Here is a 20,008-nt window from a genome sequence, read left to right as displayed (position 1 = left end):
GCCTACATGAGAAAACACAGTGTTTGGGGGGGCTTTTTCAGGATTCTCCAGTTTCCTCCTAGAAGGGACGTACACAGGAATTTATTTCGGAAGGGGTTAAAGTTCAATACGAGGACAAGTTGTATTAAAATTTGTAAAATTCCCCCTAAAATTAGAGCAAATTTACATAAAAATACCGATTTCGGGAAAGGTCCGGAGACACAGGACTCGCACTCTCCTTCCACCCTCCTCATTACGGCAGGAGCATGCGACAGTTTCTGCCCTTCATAAATATGCTGAAACTCCACTGCTAAGGACAATTCAGATTGGAAACAAGAACACAAAAGCTGTCAAGAAATATACATCCACATTTTCATTACACCATTAATATCCATCTCTTTCACTGTCTCCCTTAGCCTTCGAGCACGATCTTGGGATGTTAAATTAAACAAAAATGAAATAAAATCTTTGAGTTTTACGTCCCACTTGCCGAGAGACTAAAGGAGACGATGATGACGAGAAATGGTGAAATGAACAAATGGAAAGAAACGGGAAAATCAAAAGAAAACCTAAACACGCTGTGTTTATCCACCACAAAGCCCACTTGCCGAGAGCTGGGATCCAACCAAGGACCTCAAGCAATAGGGGAGAACACTCTACCACTGAGCTACCGCGGCACCTACGATAAATTAGGAACAAATGTGTAGAGTACTGTGCCACAAATAACCTGCAAACGTGTAACATTAAAACGGTTACTGGTGATGAAAAAAGGAGGCGCCAATCTATGTTAGGTGATGAGTACGAAGTACTTCTGCATTACAATTCTATAATAATAAATAACTTTTCTTACGCTGTTTCTAACTACACAGATGACTTATATGTTCTTTTGTTTCCATACATAAGCTATTTTGCATCTTATAACGAATGGCAAAGGGTATAAAACGTTGACATACCTCCCTGTTTTATTGTAATATAGAAAAGTATGTGCTTTACGGGGCTTTAACACACCTTCACTTGTTATTACTGCACTCGTTATTATTTGCATTGAGTATTGAGCTTTGGTACATAAAAGAGCCACCTTGACTACTATAGCCTATATAACCTATATAAGGGGAGGGGTCAGCGTTCTACAGCCTAAAGAATGTATTACAATATATTTTAGTCTATGGTAGTATTCATTTATTTATTTATTTATTGAACAAATTCCCAGATACAGCATAAGTTTGCCATTTTACACAGGAAAATGTTAACAAAAGAAAGAAAAAGAAAACAAGACAACAATAACAACAATAACATAGAACAGTTTCAAAAAAGAGTGTAAAAGTAATATTTGGGTATGTTTACAATTCACCAAAACTTATGTTCAAAAGCTGATATAGTATGCTGATCCTCGCCACTGTTACATGATATGTATCCATACGCCACTTTAACCACATTACCGTACTACGTACTCATATCCATTCGCACTGTGCTTCAACTGAAATCATTTATCTCGTTTCCTGTATTGTAATTAAGGCCTAGCAATATTACTCCCTAGTAAAACTTAGTCGTATTATTTACAGTAGAACCCCTTTAATCCGTCACCCTTGGGACTGGGGGAACGCAAAAATGATCGGATTATCAGAAAATACAAAAAAGTACGGATTTAAAGTAAAATAAACAATCTCTAAACACAAAAATGACTGTATTGTTCTCTACAGTGAAAGCAGACGTACAGTAAGCACTAAAAACTACACAACACACTACAGAAAGCATGCACAATCAAAGAAACTATACAAGAGATGACGGAGCACTAAAGCGGATATACGGTAACAGCAAGTAAATAACAATGCCGCGACGGCAGTAAACGATAATGGGCTTCGTGAGTCAGCGAGAAGTCGGGACAAGTCCGGTTCTAGCACGGTCGGATCAACCAGAGTGGTGAATCAGCCGAGGGTGGGCAAGAGGGGTTGTACTGTATATATACTAATTCGAAAAAGAAGATTACCTGTGTACTTATTACATAAAAGTTGTAATATTTCATACAAGACTTCTCACACTTAAAAATTAACCAGACTATTATGTGATATCAGATATCGTGATAGTTACACTAGATCAACCAGTACTGGTTTTGACAATATACTGTGTATTGTACATATATATAGTGCATTGTCAAAACCAATACTGATTGATCTAGTGTACCTATCACGATATCTGAGATCACATAATAGTCTGGTTAATTTTTGAGTGTGAGAAGCCTTGTATGAAATATTACAACTTTTATGTAATAAGTACACAGGTAGTCTTGTTTCTCGAATTATCTTCTCTACACACGCAACCTTTATAACAACATTTGCTGTGAAATCTCTTCAACATTAAGAAATACCCAAGCAGACTTACTAATTCACGAAATCGTGTGTTGTAGTTCATAAATGGAAGTTATTACTTCTTATAACTGATATATATAGGGTGATTATAATTAAAGTCCCACTTTGAAAATAGTGTAAAAAAACTCTCTTCAGAATGACTTCAAATTTTGACTGAATATACTTGGAGAAAGGAGAAACGGTATGACAGAAGAAAAAAGTTCCAAAGTGTACCAATAGATGGCAGTGTAAACGGTATAATGGAAGTAGATTCAGCTACAAGAGACATTTTGAATCGAAATACGACGACTTTGGCATGAGTTACACATTAAACCCAGTCTACTGTTCAATGTGCATGATTGTTTCGGTTTTCTGACGGAAAAAATGACTTCGCAAGACATTAAGCATTTGTGACACTGTTATCGGAAAGCACATCCACCACGGTAAAGTCTATTGATACAGTTTGGAACTATTTTCTAATGCCATACCCTTTCTCTTTTTTTTTCAAGTATATTCGCTTCAAATTTGAAGTCATTATGACCAATGGATCTTTTTCTACACCTTTTTGAAATTAGGACTTTAATTTAAATATTAATAATTAACATTATAAGAAAATTTTTAACTTTCTTACCATTTCAGCTTTAATGAAAAGATAGCATTACCGTTTTTCATCATTTCAACTTTAATGAAGAGATAACAATTCGCATTTTCACCATTTCAACTTGAATGAAGAGATAACAATCCGCATTTTCACCATTTCAACTTTAATGAAGAGATAACAATACGCTTTTTTATCATTTCAAATTTAATGAAGAGATAACAAGACCCTTTTTTTTATCATTTCAACTTTAATGAACAAATAACAAATATCCTTCACCTTTCATTCCCGATTATAACGAAAAAAGCATATAATTATTGCATTCTGTACTATGTTATAATTGCTATAATTATCACAATAAACAAGTGGACGATCTTCCTGTCTCGAATCTTATGTATTATTGAATCGCTTCATACATAATCATCATAACATCATTACTCTAACATATTTTCGATTAACTTTGTATCACATTTGAGGCATTGGATGGCAAAGTAGCATAATTCCCTTTTGAGAGATTTTGAGCTATTGCGACTTTTATTAGAATCGATATAGAAAAATCGGACAAAATGTACAAAGTTCTGTTGTGAATCTTTTATGTTGCTAAGGTATGTTGCCAACTCGGAAAGTGCAGAGTGTCAGAATATATACACAGAGTTCTTCAGTGAAATAGCACATAATTGAGGAGCTGAAAGAAAAAATGATGCTGGTCATTTCTAGATATTGACATACCTATTAAAATAAATACAGAAAATTCTACAAGTATTACAGATTTTTATCCGTATATAACTAGGCGTTTATCTGTGAAGACTCGTTATGTAGGTATAAGTTCATAAGTTTGTAGAATTACCTGTATTTACTCTAATAAACACATCAGTATCTAAAATGATGAGTAATATTGACTAGGGATGGCCAGAACCGGTTTCCGGTGGTACCGGTTTTCGGGTCTGAACGGATCCTGTTCTAGAAGATCCGATCCCGGAACCGGGTTTTCGGATCCAGGTCTGGAATCGGTTCCTAAGATCCGGTTCTGGAACCGGGATTTCGGACCCATGTCTGGAACCGATCGTAAGATCCGGTTCTGGAACCGGGTTTTCGGATTCAGGTCTGGAACCGGTTCCGGAACCGGTTCTGAAAAACGGATCTTCGAGAACCGGTCCGCCGGAACCGGAACTTTGTTGCCATCCCTAATATTGACTTACGCCACTTTGCCATCCAACCACTTGAGTAACAGAACAATATGTTGACAAAAAGAATGCACAGCAGTTAAAAAACAAAGTGACAACATGAATGTAAACAGAAAGATGAATAAGGAAGGAACATTATGCATCATCATTACGGTTACAGAACACGTCATCATCATCATCTTGATGCTGGTTACTGTCGTTTAAAGACAAGTAGTGATGATGGAAATGAGGTATAAATGGCAACAAGTCAATTATGTCCTTCTTCTTTAGCTTGATGATCACTCGGGCGCCTTTGTAATGTAGTTCTTGTCGAATGTTGTGTGATTTACGCCACTTTGCCATGCAGGGTCATCGTCAATTCTAATTTACGACGTTATTTGTGGCTATGGCATACTTCTTTTAACTCCGAGATACGCAACTTTGCCATTCAACAGGTTACGGTTTCAAGTTCACAGAAATTACTTAATCTCGTTTTTTTTTTTTTTTTTTTTTTTTTAAATGAGTTACACCATTTTGCCACCCAACGCTTCATTTGTCATAATTCATTAGCTCTTATCATGGTATCCTAATATAAAGCTTCCACAATAATTCCATTATTATTCGTAAACTTATTTGAGAATTCTGTAAAGAGTGAGCTTGTAAGTAAATACAGCCGCATTTTGAAGCTGCAAATTGTGTATTAAATTACTGAATGGACTTAGCAGTTGGCAGGCGGGTAACCATCCCAAAAATGTAGAGGGGGGCAATCCAACCATAGTTCATCACCATATTATAGTTCATTTGCAAGCCTACCGTTAAAATTTTAGGGACGGCAGCAAAAATTTAGGGGGGGGGCGACCCCCCTTCGACCCCCCTGGATACGGGCCTGGCAATTGGTGGATCTTTTTTGAACGTTGTTTGGAAGTGTCATTGCACTATTAGGAGAGACTGATGTCAATCAAACTCAATTACAAGATAAGCTTTCTCTGTGCCTGTTTTGAATAAATGAATAAATGGTTACTTGAATACATGGTCACTGCTGCGTTCTCGTGGCAAAAATCAGAAGCAAACCTGCACCATCAATTGTTTTTAGTTTTTCAATACGTCTGCTAAGTTTCATGACAATATGTCTAATAACAAAACTACATTGAAATCGGGTCAATCATTTTTAATTACCCTGTATTTCAGGTAGTTGTTTAATCTAAGTCCAAGGGTAAAGGTGGATCTGAAAAGGTAGGAGAATCGCCTATCTTTGCCAATTGTAATTTCTTTTAGGAAGTGAAGGGATGCCATAGATATCTTTTGGAAGTGGGGCGACGGTTTCGCCCGGCGTTCCCCCTGATCAAGTCAGGAAACACACACACAGTTCTAAAATCTGTATCTATCTATCAATATATACTGTATATGTATAAGCCATTAAATAAAGAAGTAATAGGCAATATAATATGCACAGTATAAAGAACGTCGACTATGAGAGATATTCTACATACACACTAACAATGTAAACGCAGCAATAATAGACATAATTCGACATAGTTCGACACGAGAAAATTACATAGTACGCTATCTGATAGACTATAAAATATGAATTTGTATGTATTCGTATTTCAATAAGGCACATTATAATCTGTATTACAAAAGAAAAGTAATATGTGCAGGCTCATTCAAAATTAAATAGCTTTGAACATTGATGTATATTGTCCTTAATGATAAGGGCACACGAGAACTTCTATAGAGAAAAAGAGTTTTCAGTTATAAAATAATACCGTACTTATAGACCAGAAAGCTGTTTCAGTAGAGACTTTGTTCCATTTATTTTTTAAAAAAGAAACTATTTTTCATAGGTATTTAAGTGCGTAAGCATAGTTCTACTGGAAGCTATTCCTTAATAATGATTAAGAATAATGTAATTATTTTGATTTGTAATCTTATTGTTTATTTATTAACGTAATGAATTAGTGTTGAATTAGACTCCTAATCATTGCTTTCCGGAGCGTTCGAGTCCCACCTTCTATTTGAATCTATTATATACTTTAATTCAGACACTCCTCAACCCTCTACAGACAGCACAACACCGAACACGCAAAACAAAAGCACGGATCTCTAATTGTAATGCTGTAATATACATTTTTTTTAAAATAATTTATCTTAACTCTGTACATATGTAATTGCTAGGGGCAAGAAAATTTCTCAAAAATACATAATGCACATATAGAAATGTATATTTTGAAAGGTAGTTCACATTCTAAGGGTATTTGTAAATTTTTGCATATGCCATATTTGAAGTTATGAATAATTGTAACCTCCTAGATGTTCTAAATCTGTAGTGTTGCATGTAATGGCTACCCCTAAAATATTGTTTCTACGCTCCAAATGAGCATACAGTTTTCTAGCATTGACTCAGCATTAAGACTCATCATTGAGAAGTATGTGGGAGACCATAGTCTCAATCGAACTTCATACAAAATTACTTCTTTAAATTTTACTTCACTGCGATACTAAATAAAAAAAAACTGGAAATTTAATGAGGCGTTTAGTTAGTTCAAATTCAGGATTATTGAAGATTGAATCAATGAATTAGTAAATGGGGAAATCGGTAAATATTTAAGACGAATATTCCGAACTTTCTACACCATTGTACAAATATTGTACAATCCCTTCAATTGATGTAAAATGGTCATTTTTGGTCTATAATCTTATTTGAACAGAAAACACATAAACCTTAAAAAAAACGCATAAAATTGGAAAGGGCCTTTCCTAGTAAGATAGTAAAATCGGCACTTTGATCCAAATTGGTTCATTACAGATCCAAAATGTTACCTTTCACCTAAAACTACTTCTAAAAAGTTTTTGACTCCATACCTTCTCCCCTTACCGAATTATCGTATCATACATGCTCAAAATTGAATATTTTAAAATTTTGGTGGGGGTGGTCGAGATATTTTGAAAGTTTTACAGGTTATAGATACTATGTGTAAGTGTGCAATTTTCTTCAAAACCATCGATGTGTATATTCTTTGTTTTGCGTGTCGAAAATTAAAAAAAAAAATGTAGAAAAAATTGGAGAGGGGCATGTCGCTAATTTCTTGGTTAAAAAATAATACCCTTAGGTACAACATACATTTTTTTGCGGGGCCCGAAAGTGATGGCAACATCGTCAGAAAAGATAATAAAACTGAAAACAAACGTGTTTTTCGCACAGTTTTCCCACCGTTTTAGAGCCCTCAAAGTCAAACTTCAAACATTTCTTCGCCAGAGTTCACGATTTTACTCTCTCTTGCGTTCCTTCTGTTTCTGTCGTTCTTCGACTGCTTCGATTGTATCCATTTCGGAACAGAAATGCCAAATATGTCTCCGCAACAGTGCTTTCACTTCAACCGACTCTTGCACAACAAAGTTATACACACCTTGCGTCGCCTTCCCATATCCCTACCAGCGCTTGTTTCACTGGCTACACACAGTGGCGCTCCCTGTTATCCGCATCGGGAAACGGCGACTCCCTACCGATGAATACTGTTTTCCCAGTACTGACGTTTCAAATATGCATTAGAGGCAGCGAAAAAGCAAGGTACGCATTATATATTCTATGTTTTACCAGGAATCGAAGTAACTCTACGTATCTTGTTATTATATAGGGACCTGCAATTATTTGAATGATTATTGTATAACAAAAGACGCGTTTTGTTTAAGATATATTGTGTACCATATTTATCAATTTAATTTGTTTGTTTTGATTTTTTTTTTTGTAATGTAAACTGTATTTAGTTGCTGTTTCGTTTCATGAACAACCTGCCATGTTTAATGAAACTCGTATAAATTGTATATTTAGTACTTATAGATCTCTCCAAAATTATGGAGTCCCAAAATCTTGTGCTGTAATACGAAGCACCTTGAATCAATGACCTGAAGGTCATGACATTATCCCACGTAACCACAGTGTATAATCGATACCACGTTACGATTCCCCGCCTTTTTCAGTCAATCACATCGATTTGTCTCTAAGCCAATTCGTACTACTGACGACAATGAGTAATGGCTTAAAGTTCACAATACGAAACTGCATAAATTATACCGTTTACACAGCATTGTTAGGGTTATTAAGTCTAGAAGGCTCAAGTGGACAGGCCATATAGACAGAATGGAAGAAAGTAGGGACGCTTTCAACGTTTTAACTGGAAGATCAATCGGGAAGCGACCATTCTGAAGACCTAGGTGCAGATGAGAGGACAATATTAAGATGGATCTCGCATAAATAGGAATACAAAGTACCTGGAATCTGGATCCAGATGACTATTGACAAAAGTCAATGGGGAGCTTTTGTAATAGCGGTATTTATTGGCCATAGACCATAGAATTAGTTTCTATAAAGATATACCCATCAAAATTGTATAAATCTATTAATATCTTAGAGTGTTGTCTCATGCTCTAACAAAATCTGAAGTGTCATACTCGAATGTACTTTCATGGTACAATTGGAAGGAAAATGGCACAAAAGCAGTTCCGATTAATTTGTATCAAAATTTCTGTCAGTAAAATAATTATCAGGGTAAAGAAAGAAAATAACACTTTCTCACATTACGCAATTTTATTATTTTGCTAATTTATGTCAATGTTCTTTTAATTGCAGGACGTCTTAGTTGAAGAAAATGAAGATTTTGTTTTTCCTACTTTTCCTGCTAATTATTGTGAACTCTACAATAACATTAAAGAAGAATATAGAAATAGATATTTATGATATAGAGACAGTGGACGCTGTCAGTGACTATGTTACACAAATTTTAAGAGACAATTTTGCTAATATCAGAATATTAATGCTCTTGTCTGATGCGAACACGCAAATTACTGACTTCTTAGTAAGGAAATACGGAAAATGTGTAATAAGTGTGCAAACAAATGCAATACAAGGCGGAGAAATCAAGCTATTTGACCAATTACAGAACGAAAGGAAATCTACGAATTACTTATTTTTGTTAAATGACATATTATCATTCCAACAGATAATCGAAACTTTTCAAAATCTGAAGTTTTGGAATCCATGATCTCAAATTATTATTGTGCTAATTACACAAAATTACAGTGAAAACGATATCGATAAAGTTTTCAAGCTCTCGTATGAAGAAGACATATTAAATGTTATTCTTATTCCTACTCGATCAAAATCAGTCAACTGCACTCTCTGCATTTATACTTATTTTCCGTTTGTTGACACTTGTGGTCTCAACGTAAAGAATACTCTCATGTATGTATCTGACCCCTATGTAAACAACATTTCTGTGAACCTATTCCCAGAGAAAGTAAAGAATCTCCATGGATGTACCTTACAACTTACAAGTGTGAATATACCACCTTATACGATCGTTGAAGAAAGTTCTGATGGTTCATATCACTTAAGAGGTATGAGTGGGAAACTCGTGGAAATATTGTCTGAGAAACTCAATTTTTCTTTACATTTAAAATATGTGAATAGTGTGAAGGAATGGTATTATGCATTTCCGAATGGTACAGAAGGTGGTGCGGTGATAGATGTTTTCAATGGAGTATATAAAGGAGACATAACTTTCACGACATCAGACTTTCATGAAATCTTTGAACTAATATTTGCTAGATGTTTTATTTATGGATCATTCGTTGTTCCTGCACCTGGTTTATATCCTCAGTGGTTGAATATTTATTTCCCATTTCAACCAGCGACTTGGGCAGCAACCTTAGTTGCTTATGTAGTGTGTTCTGTTGCCATGATCCTCACAAGACGAATTGCTTTGCGTAGAAAGGGGAACTGGTCAAAACCCCCCACAGCCAAAACCCCCACACTCAAGAAATGTCAAAACGCCCACACAAACGGTCATAACCCCCACACAAATGGACAAATCTCCCAAACGCACGAACGGTCAAAACCCCCACAGCCAAAACCCCCACACTCAAGGAATGTCAAAACGCCCACACGATCGGTCATAACCCCCACACAAATGGACAAATCTCCCAAATACACGAACGGTCATAACCCCCACAGCCAAAACCCCCACAGCCAAAACCCCCACACTGGTAGTCGGTCATAACCTCCAACGGTCATAACGCCCACACAAATGGACAAAACAGCCACACATAGCAACGGTCACAATCCCCACATAAATGGACAAAACCCCCACACAAATGGACAAAACTCCCACATGCAGAAATAGTCACAACTGCCACACAAACGGACAAAACCCCCACACAATCGGACAAATCTCCCACACTCTGAAATGATCCTGGTTGCATGTATTGCCCTTGTACTTTTAATAACATTTTTTATTCCAATTAAACTGATGTTGCAACTATTCTTCTTGGGCGTCATAAAGAGCCGCAACAAAGACGTGGAATGACGATCATTTCAGAGTGTGGTGGATTTGTCCTATTTTTTGGGGTTTTGTCCATTTGTGTGGCAGTTGTGACAATTTCTCCATGTGGGAGTTTTGACCATTTGTGTGGGAGTTTTGTCCATTTATGTGGGGATTATGCCCGTTGCTATGTGTGGTTGTTTTGTCCATTTGTGTGGGGGTTATGACCGATTGTGTGGGCGTTTTGACATTTCTTGAGTGTGGGGGTTTTGGCTGTGGGGGTTTTGACCGTTCGTGCGTTTGGGAGATTTGTCCATTTGTGTGGGGGTTATGACCGTTTGTGTGGGTGTTTTGACATTTCTTGAGTGTGGGGGTTTTGGCTGTGGGGGTTTTGACCTAGACCCGTAGAAAGCAATGTATTCAACAGACTTTCCTACAATATATATCCGTTCTGTTGGGAATTTCAACGAAAGACCCTGAAAATATTCCAATAATCCGATCAGTGTTTTTAGTTTGGGTTTTTCCAGCTTTTGTTCTCTTCAATTGTTTTCAGGGTGCTTTGTTTGGATTCTTGACATTCCCTAAGAAGTACCCTCCAATTGATTCTTTGGAACAAATGGTGACGTCTGGCATTATGATTGGTGGATTACCTAGAAATCGTCATTACTTTAAACTTCCTTCAAATCAGGTCATGATGGCTATATATAATAACTATGTAGGAGTTGATTCTATATTGAGAGGACTTGAAAAAGTAATTAAAACGAAGAACTATGGTTTCTTTCAGGGAAAAGGTATTTTAGAATACATGATGCAAACGGATCCATTTACAGATTTTAAAGGAAGTTCTATGATGCATATGATCCCAGAGCCCCTGTTTTATTTACCAGGTTTCTATCGTATGCGAAGAGGCTCTCCATTTGTTGATGTGTTTGAGAGGATTATTGAATATTGCAATTCTGCTGGTTTTATTCAAAAATGGCACCAGGACGTTATGAATTTGCTTGCTCTCCGTGTAGCAAAGAAAGGTTCCAGATACGAAGTTCGGGTATTTGGTATTTCAGAGCTACTTGGGGCATTTTGTTTACTTATGTTTGGTTTGTTGGTAAGTGCTATTGTCTTAGTAGCAGAGCGATTGACGAATACGTTACTACAAAATCGTCTTTCCTTTCGTTTGAAAAGGAAACGATAAGAAGACCAGTTAAAATGTTCACTTGAAAGTCACCTATACATTTGTTGACTGCAAAACGACTTTCATGCATAGTTAAGTGCTGAAGTCTAACAACGTCTACAATTAAACTTGAGTGTATCATAAAAAATACACATCACTTGGTTACTTTATATCTTTGATTACTGTAAAAAGAGTCAACTTAATCCTATGTAAAATGTTACTTTTAAGTATACTAAACATTAAGAACAGGACTACTTGAGCTTGAGTTTGAACACCTTTTACCTGTTGATAGTTATAAAACAGTCAAAATCTTTCTTAACCTAAAGGGCATAATCGTGGATCATTAAAATCAAAGATTTCAAGACAATCAAAATAATATTTTGAAAACGTGATGATTCATCATTTAGTTTGGAGACTTTATCATAGTTCATTATAATGGAATGGCTTTTATGTATAGGTCCTTGGATATTTAATAATGAAAGAGAGGTCTTATCTGGTTGAAGGTACCCTTCCTAAAAGTTCAAAACCGAATATGTTGAATATGCCTTTGAAATCCTTTCAGATTAAGTTACATGACTTACCTTTTCGAAGGTACTTCCATGGATCAAACTAAAGATTATTTTCTCAACCTTTTTGCACCTGTAATCATACGTTACCAGTATGTTTTCATAATACTGTACATACAAAGAAACAATAACATTGTCTTGAAACAATATGGTTCGTTGTATCTTCAGTGATCAAAAGATATAAATTCAAGAATGTAATTATGTCACTCACGTCTTGTGGTCCATTCTATCAATCTGAAGATTTCAGAAACTAATTTGGTGTATAAAAGTGAGATAGGCACTTTTCATGGTTAAATTTGTCGTAGATGAAAATTTGTAAATTACTATTGAGAGGTACAACAAGTTTAGTTTAATCTAGTTCTTTTATATTCATCAGTTCCTACACAAAATGTAGGAGCAAACTTTGTATAATATGAGCTTCATTGGTGTTCTTGTGTGTTTCAAACGTCTTATATAAAGTTTTGTGGTGTACTCTTGTGTATTTGAAAGTTAATCAATTATGGATAAATGGAATGTATGTAGATCCACCTAAAATGTTAAGAGGACACTTTGGTCAACTCTGAACTCTTACTTTAGAATGGTACATAAGTTCAAATTTAGTAATTTTAGGAATATTACTACAAAGGTAATCAAGAAAGTTCTGTCACTTTCTGTGGAGGTCTGTGTTCCATTGGCTCTAACACCGTGAGTTGAATGCGAATGAGATAAGGCGAAGGTCAATTATTGGTGTGGATATATCCAACATACTAAATGGTTGTGGCAGTTCAGTTACACTGTGAACTTGCGTAAGAACAGAGTGAAGATGGGACCTCCATAGAGCGTCATAAGGGAAGGGGACCTCCACGGAGCTGTTGAGCAAGACGTTTACTCAACCGTTGCACTGTTAACGTTGTTTTGATTTATGAAATACAAACAAAATCGTTTGACCAGTTTTGGGAACAAAATCTCATCTGGCCAAAACCCTGTCACCCAAAGCCTTGGGTGCAAAACTTTCGCCTGGACTAAACCTCTCCGTTTAAAATTTCACGGGTCAGATTTCGCCTGACCAGTTCCTCTCACCTAGGGAAGAGTCTCGTCAGTACAAAATCTTGTCACAACGATTTCTTAACCTTAGAGTGTTTGCTTTATATATAAACTTAAAAGGTAACACATAGATAATTATGTTACAAGTGAAATACGCATAACTTTTCATTGATATTTAAACATCATTTATTATTTTTTTATTGATGACGTCATAATTACTGCAGCTGAACCTTATCTTATGATCCAAGAATTAGATATTCTTACTGAGCTCCTTCGTAGCTAATCGGTTAGCGAGTCGGGTTCGATTATGGCGTGCGAGATTCGGGTCCGGACAGAAGCTCATGTGGTTCGGATTCCACGTTAATAAGTAGGTGCACGTCTCATATATCCTCGCTACAGAAACTCAACTCAACTCAAACTCGAAAAAATCTAGTAGATATTCTTAGATATTCTTGCTAGTTGTTTTTTTAACAAAAGAGACACTGACCAAAGCTTGAAACTCTACTTTATTTTAAATTATAATTTGTAACTGTTTTGGATATCTAGCATATCCTTCTTCAGACACGATCGAAATTAATGAAAATACAGACATATATATAAATGTTGTTATAACAGACATGTTAAGGAGACGAATCACGCAATTAATTGGGATAAGACGGAAGTACTGGAGATGGAGAAAAGAATGATAATAAGGAAGTGCAAAGAAGCGGATTGGATAAAGAAGGTAGGAAGAGATAAACTGATGAACTGGACAGGGGGCTTACCAATTAATGAATCATGGCAATGAAGTTTGAATAACATAGAGAAAAAATAAATAAATAAATAAATAAATAAAAAAAAATAAAAGGCCCTTATAAGAACCAAAAATAAAGGAAGTGATTAATTGGAAAGTGAACACGAAGACTTATAGGATGGGCTGAAGGCCTCGGTAAATAAGAAAAATAAATAAATAAATAAAAATAAAAAAGTACAACAATGACTCTATATATGACTGTTAAAAGAATTTAATTTTTTTTATAACAATGAATATATATATGACGGTTAAAGAATTTAAACTCTGTTATAACAACATTTATATATATGTCTGTATTTTCATTAATTTCGATCGTGTCTGAAGAAGGATATGCTAGATATCCGAAACAGTTACAAATTATAATTTAAAATAAAGTAAAGTTTTAAGCTTTGGTCAGTGTCTCTTTTGTTAAAACAATTAATCCAAAGCCATGAATAGTCTTACTATTGTTTTTTTAATGTAATATTTACAATACTACATTGTGTCATAAAAAAAATAAAACCCAAATGTTGATCGAGTATATTTTTTGAAGTAAGAATGATGGAGACATGATTTTTGTGACAAAAGTCAGCGTTATCTATAGAGATGTTTTGAGAATAAAACCAATGACACAAATTGTAACGTTGAATTTTAGTAATTTGTTTAAATGACCATAACTGTAATTAAAAAAATCAAATTGATTATAAGCAGTTGCGGGGAACAGAAAATAGAATTAATCGTGGTAATTCTTAATGTAAATATTTAATATGGATCAATATTTATCGGATGGGACAAAAAATCCATGTTGTTTTAAGAGTTGTAAAGATTAAGTTTTAGGTATTCAGAGAAAAAACACATTTTTTAAATAAAAATAGCGCATTGTGGTAATAATGTTCCAGCAAAAATATTACTGCCAGTGTAACTCATCCCCACAAATGTTAGGCAATTTTCTGGTTTTATTTTCGTACCTCATTACGTTTATGAAATCCCACAGAAAAAAGCCAGGCGATGTTAAATCTGGAGAGTGGACAGGCCATACATTTTTGAAAACTATGCAATCACCAAGAAAGTCTGGTAACATTTCTATAGTTTCCTGAGAGGTATGACACGTTGCTCCGTCTTGGTGGAACCAGCAGTCTCACTCATCATCTTTTAATAAAGAAATAAATAGTATAATTAAATCTCGATAGACAATGCCATGCAAGCTGTAATGAGAAAAAGAGGTCCTACAATATGTCGCCGTGTTATTACACACCACACACTGTCCTTCTGATGATGAAGAAGAATTTCATGTAACACGCTATGTATGTAACCACTCAAATGAAACCACGCCTCATCGGTGTAAAAGACCTTATCCAATATATCTATACCATTATGTCTAACTAAGAAATTGAACCAATGACAATACTCAATCATGCTTCCTTATCAAGCATGTGTTCGAATCATACAGAATTCCTTTTTACAGTAAATAGTCTGGATTTTATTCCATCGAACATTTAAGTTTTATGTTTCATGTATGGATGCAAGAAAATTATAAAATTACATTACAGCTACATAATATAGGAAATTAAACCAAATCACAAACCCTTTTGTCTCTAATGTGCACGTGGCCCCTGGTTCGATTCTCCGTGGGAGAAACAAAAAAATAATTTTACAATAAGTTAATTTCATTAGAAATCCATCTCTTTTAGTCTAAAGAGCCTAACCGTGGGCGTTGAGCTAACAAATTTCATGTCTTCCTTTCTCTTATTATTATTTTTTTCACCTCTAATATGATCCGAAGTCTTTAATTAACTTTTTGTACTTCACGTACAATTTTTGAGTTATCATATGGTCCCTCTATTATAGTCTACTTTGTCCCTTCTCTTTCTTTTGTATCACAATACCCTATATTACGTCACCCATGATACAGTTCCTTCGAAGCCCATGTCCCAACCAGTTTCTCTTCCTTTTTTCAATAATATCTGAAGTACTTATTTTCTCCCCCACTATTTCTAACACTCTGTGACTCGTTTTCCACTCGGTCCAGCTAATTATCTCCACCCGTCTTTCAGTGGCGAAGGGTGATAGTTTCAACAAGGTAGGCCCAATGTAATAATAATAATAATAATAATAATAATAATAATAATAATAATAATAATAATAATAATAATAATAATATTTATTTCTGTGCAATGAACAGCCTAACCGCAAAAATACAGCACTTTATCAGACAAGATAAACACATATTACATACAATGTAAGCTACATACTAAAACAATAAAACATAATGATAAAATAAAGTAAAATAATATGGGATTAATGATTCCTTGTCAAATTAACACCAATTTTTTTTTAGTCTCAAAATAGTCGTCATAAATACTAAAAATAAAATTTGTCAACCTCTAAAATTCATGCTTTTATACTGATAAAAAATAAATTAAACTAAATTCAAAGAATTAGTCAATCTTCATAAAATTACAAATTTCGGATTCAAAGGAGCTAATGTTGATCTATTTCTTGTATTATACATTGGTACCCTTATACCTATATTATGCAAGCAATATTCACTATGATAGCTATTGTCTAGTAGTTGCTTAATAAAATCTCTTTCAAGTTGCTTAATAAAATCTCTTTCAATAAGTTTTCTCCTGTCGCTCAATGCCTGTAATCCTCAAAATTGACACCAGTATTCATAACTACGTGAGTAGTAATCTCTATTCATTTTATGGCAGAGTGACCTAATAAAACATTTTTGTATTCACTCAATTTTGTTTGCCAATGTTATACCTATACTATTCCAAATAATAATAATAAACCAAACCAAACCAAACTATTACTATAATAATAATAATAATAATAATAATAATAATAATAATAATAATAATAATATTAATAATAATAATAATAATAATAATAATAATAATAATAATAATATCTGCATTACTTATATCATCTTGTAAATTAATTCCAAAGTCAGTTTTCTTCTCATCAAATAGCTATATCAATTACTTTCTTCTTGAAAGCTGTATCAGCTGTATCGTTGACTAATATCCTTCGGAGTTCATTTCTGTAGCGCTGAAGATAACACACTAAGTCTGTTGTTACTCATTATATTCCTCTGGAATGTTTTGATTTTCTTCGGGGCACCTATGCGCTTGTCTTACATGGTATTGTAGTAACTGGAATGCTTGAGTACACATGTAACACAGTCATTATAGGTACACTTCTTGCAGGCCGTTTGATGAGGTGTATTAAACTAAGTTAACAGGTCGAAGATAGTGCTTTCCGTCGTAAAAGATGACTGTCAGTTCATTCCGCAGCTGATTACCGTCGAAAGTGGGACATAGTTTAAGAAGATCTCTAGTTTCGTCCTAGCAAAATCACTATTGTAATCCTGAAACTGTTCACAGTCAAGTAGTTCTGAAGATTCCAAAGAGAATAAATCACATCCACCCGAACTTCAAGTATATCCAAAATTTCGTAGGAAAGTAGTTTTTAAGCTTTGCTTTTCCTTATCACCGAACTGCAACGAACTAATATTTTACCAAATCATGTACAGTTTCTTGTGAACGCACTCAATGTTTGCATCACTCCTTTGTAGCTAAGCGTGACATACTGGAAGTATATTTTCTTTTGCAATATATGAAACAGATTATCGATAGACATAAAGGGCCTTATGCAGAGTCGTTTTGACGCGTGATTAGTACCATATTAAAGAGTTCGACTAACATATGTTTCCTGCGGTAGTCAGGCCTTTATTATGACGCTAATCAAACTTCAAAACGACTCTGCATAAGGCGAAAATATTTTACTACAGACAAATACAAGACAAATTCACATGAATTTAACATAATTGTGGACAATCGACAGCACCTATTCGATCCGGATCTCAATTTTCGTGTGAAATTCACGTATGTGACTCATAGCTGATCGTAATGCAATTTAATTGTCTCAATTTGGTGTGATCGAGTGGGGAAGATGGACTATCACATTACCTGAGTTTCACAAGAAACATGTGCTGTTTCGTATACTTGTACTGAAACGTACTCTGCTTGTAAAATTTCGTCTTTAATTATATTGTTTAAAACACATGACAAATATTCAATCAAGTCATTTTGTATGTCACTTACAACATCTCAGAAACACATACTCTCTAGTCAATTCTAATAAATACAACGAGTTTGGTATCATATGGGTATGCGTCAACGTAACGGAATAAAGGAGAATTAGTTTGTGATAATAGGCGTAGCATCTTTACAATCGCTTGTAACAGCTTTTGCGTTGCGTTAGAGTCCGCAAACTTAAGCAAAGTTGGTACGGAATGGGGCCCACATTCTCTTGCTCTTTATTTGTTTGACATATCGAGTCGAAATCGAAGGTCTCGAGAGAAATGCTTTATGTAGAAACGAATGTCGATAAGCGCTGAGGCCGGTCTCTTTCGCAGCTTTAGCAACACGATCTGTTGCGGGATTTTCTGAGTAGCTTGGCAGTCGTTCTACTGTCGCTTGCGCAATGCCATCTGTCCACGTGACATTGGATTGAGACACTGCTCGCTGAGCCTCCAAGCAGTGGTGCTAACTATAATTTCTTTATCGGACAAAAAATATATTCTCAACTTCGAAAATTATCTGTGCAAGGAAAATGAATTAATTATAAATCATAATTTCTAAAACTAAATGGGTAGGCCGGGCCTCAGAGCCTCTTACCACCCTTCGCCACTGCCGTCTTTGCACCAACATTTCAAAAAGTTTTGAAGCATTTTATGTATTTTTCTCAACTCTTTTTTTCAAGGTCCAACAAAATGGACTTTTCTTCTTCCTAAAGGCTTCTTTTGCCATTCCTATCATTTTTTATTTCACGTTCGCACTTCATATCATCACTATTTAAACTATGCAGGTATCGAAAACTAGTCATTGTTCTATTTTCGCCTCTCCTACTTCTATATTTGGCACCGACGCGACCGCTTCGTTCCAATCACCATAGTTTTTTGTCTTTGTAACACTTATTTTCATCTCATATTCTTCACAGCCCTTTCACAAGTTTTCCAATATCTTATTAATTTCATTTCCTGCTTGCGCAACGAGTGCTATATTATCCGCAAACCATATACATCTCATCATTCTACCTGCTACTGAGATGTCGTCTTCATTGTGTAAGCTCTTTTTCACCATCTTATCTAGATAATTTTGGCCAGAGTCAGCATTCCTGTCGAACTCCCCTTCCAATATTGCACTCTCCTCTGCCATTTCTTACCCTATTTCAACAGTTACTTGTTGGTTCACATATACATTTCTTATGATTATTCTATCTTTCTATCCCAATCCAATTTTCTTCAGAACTCCCAACAACAATTCCAAATTCACGAGGCCGAAAGCCTTTTCTAGAACAGAAAGTACAAAACGCACTTCTTTCATTTCTTCTATAAATCTTTCACCGATTACCCTTAATAAACCAATTGCATCTCTTGTGCCCTTATCTTTCCTGAACCCGAACTGTTCCTCCTAAACGTTTTCATTTGTTCTTCCATACTACTTATGTTCTGGTTTCTAAGCAATGTTTTTGCTGCATGAAATATGAGACTAATAGTTCTATAATCCTCACATCTCTGTGGGTTCGATTTCTTAGCCATCAGTTTTATGCTTGTTTGTTTTCTCTGCTGTTCATATATTTATTTCAGAGTCGGAACAATTCTTTCTTGCACTTGTCTCCTATATTCTTAATTAGTTCGGCTGGTGGTCACTATATTATATTGTAATGTACCATGCTATTGTGTTTATAATCATTGTACACGTGCTCCTGTTTAGGAAGCACAACCTCCTGCACATGGAGTACTACACATTACGTCGGAGTACTACAAATAGCAGACGACAGAGACTAGAATGACAGCATGGATCACATGACGACGGGAAGAGAAGCGCCACCGATTCACCTGGAGCGCTATATAAGCAAGATATTCCCATGGAGAGCCATCAAATTCGACTGACGAAATCAACTTTCTGGACTTGCAGTGGGGTCTCGGAAGTACCTACCCTAATTCAAAGCCTTAGCTTGCAGTGGAGCTAACGGTTCCTTCTCCTTCTGGCTTGCCGTGGAGC

At 35.3% G+C, this 20,008-nt stretch overlaps 1 protein-coding gene across 1 annotated transcript; it reads left to right on the top strand.

Annotated features, from left to right (window-relative positions):
* Positions 1-4,243: 4,243 nt before the first annotated feature.
* Positions 4,244-19,774, top strand: LOC145667963 (uncharacterized). Its single transcript, XM_081735387.1, has 3 exons — positions 4,244-4,336; positions 10,956-11,504; positions 19,718-19,774. The coding sequence occupies exons 1-3, from the start codon at positions 4,244-4,246 to the stop codon at positions 19,772-19,774; spliced, it is 699 nt and encodes a 232-aa protein (XP_081591513.1).
* The last annotated feature ends 234 nt before the right edge of the window (positions 19,775-20,008 follow it).

Source organism: Thermobia domestica, chromosome 13, assembly GCF_964235325.1.
Source record: "Thermobia domestica chromosome 13, izTheDome1.hap1.1, whole genome shotgun sequence".
NCBI classification, from domain to species: domain Eukaryota; kingdom Metazoa; phylum Arthropoda; class Insecta; order Zygentoma; family Lepismatidae; genus Thermobia; species Thermobia domestica.
This window is presented reverse-complemented; position numbering and strand designations above follow the sequence as displayed.

Bases quoted from the DNA above. Each gene is read 5' to 3' on its own strand.
- LOC145667963 (XM_081735387.1), top strand. From the start codon at position 4,244: ATGCATCATCATTACGGTTACAGAACACGTCATCATCATCATCTTGAT. The intron at 4,337-10,955 runs GTATAAATGGCA...AATTGTTTTCAG, and splicing joins GTAGTGATGATGGAAATGAG to GGTGCTTTGTTTGGATTCTT. The intron at 11,505-19,717 runs GTAAGTGCTATT...GCTCCTGTTTAG, and splicing joins TACTTATGTTTGGTTTGTTG to GAAGCACAACCTCCTGCACA.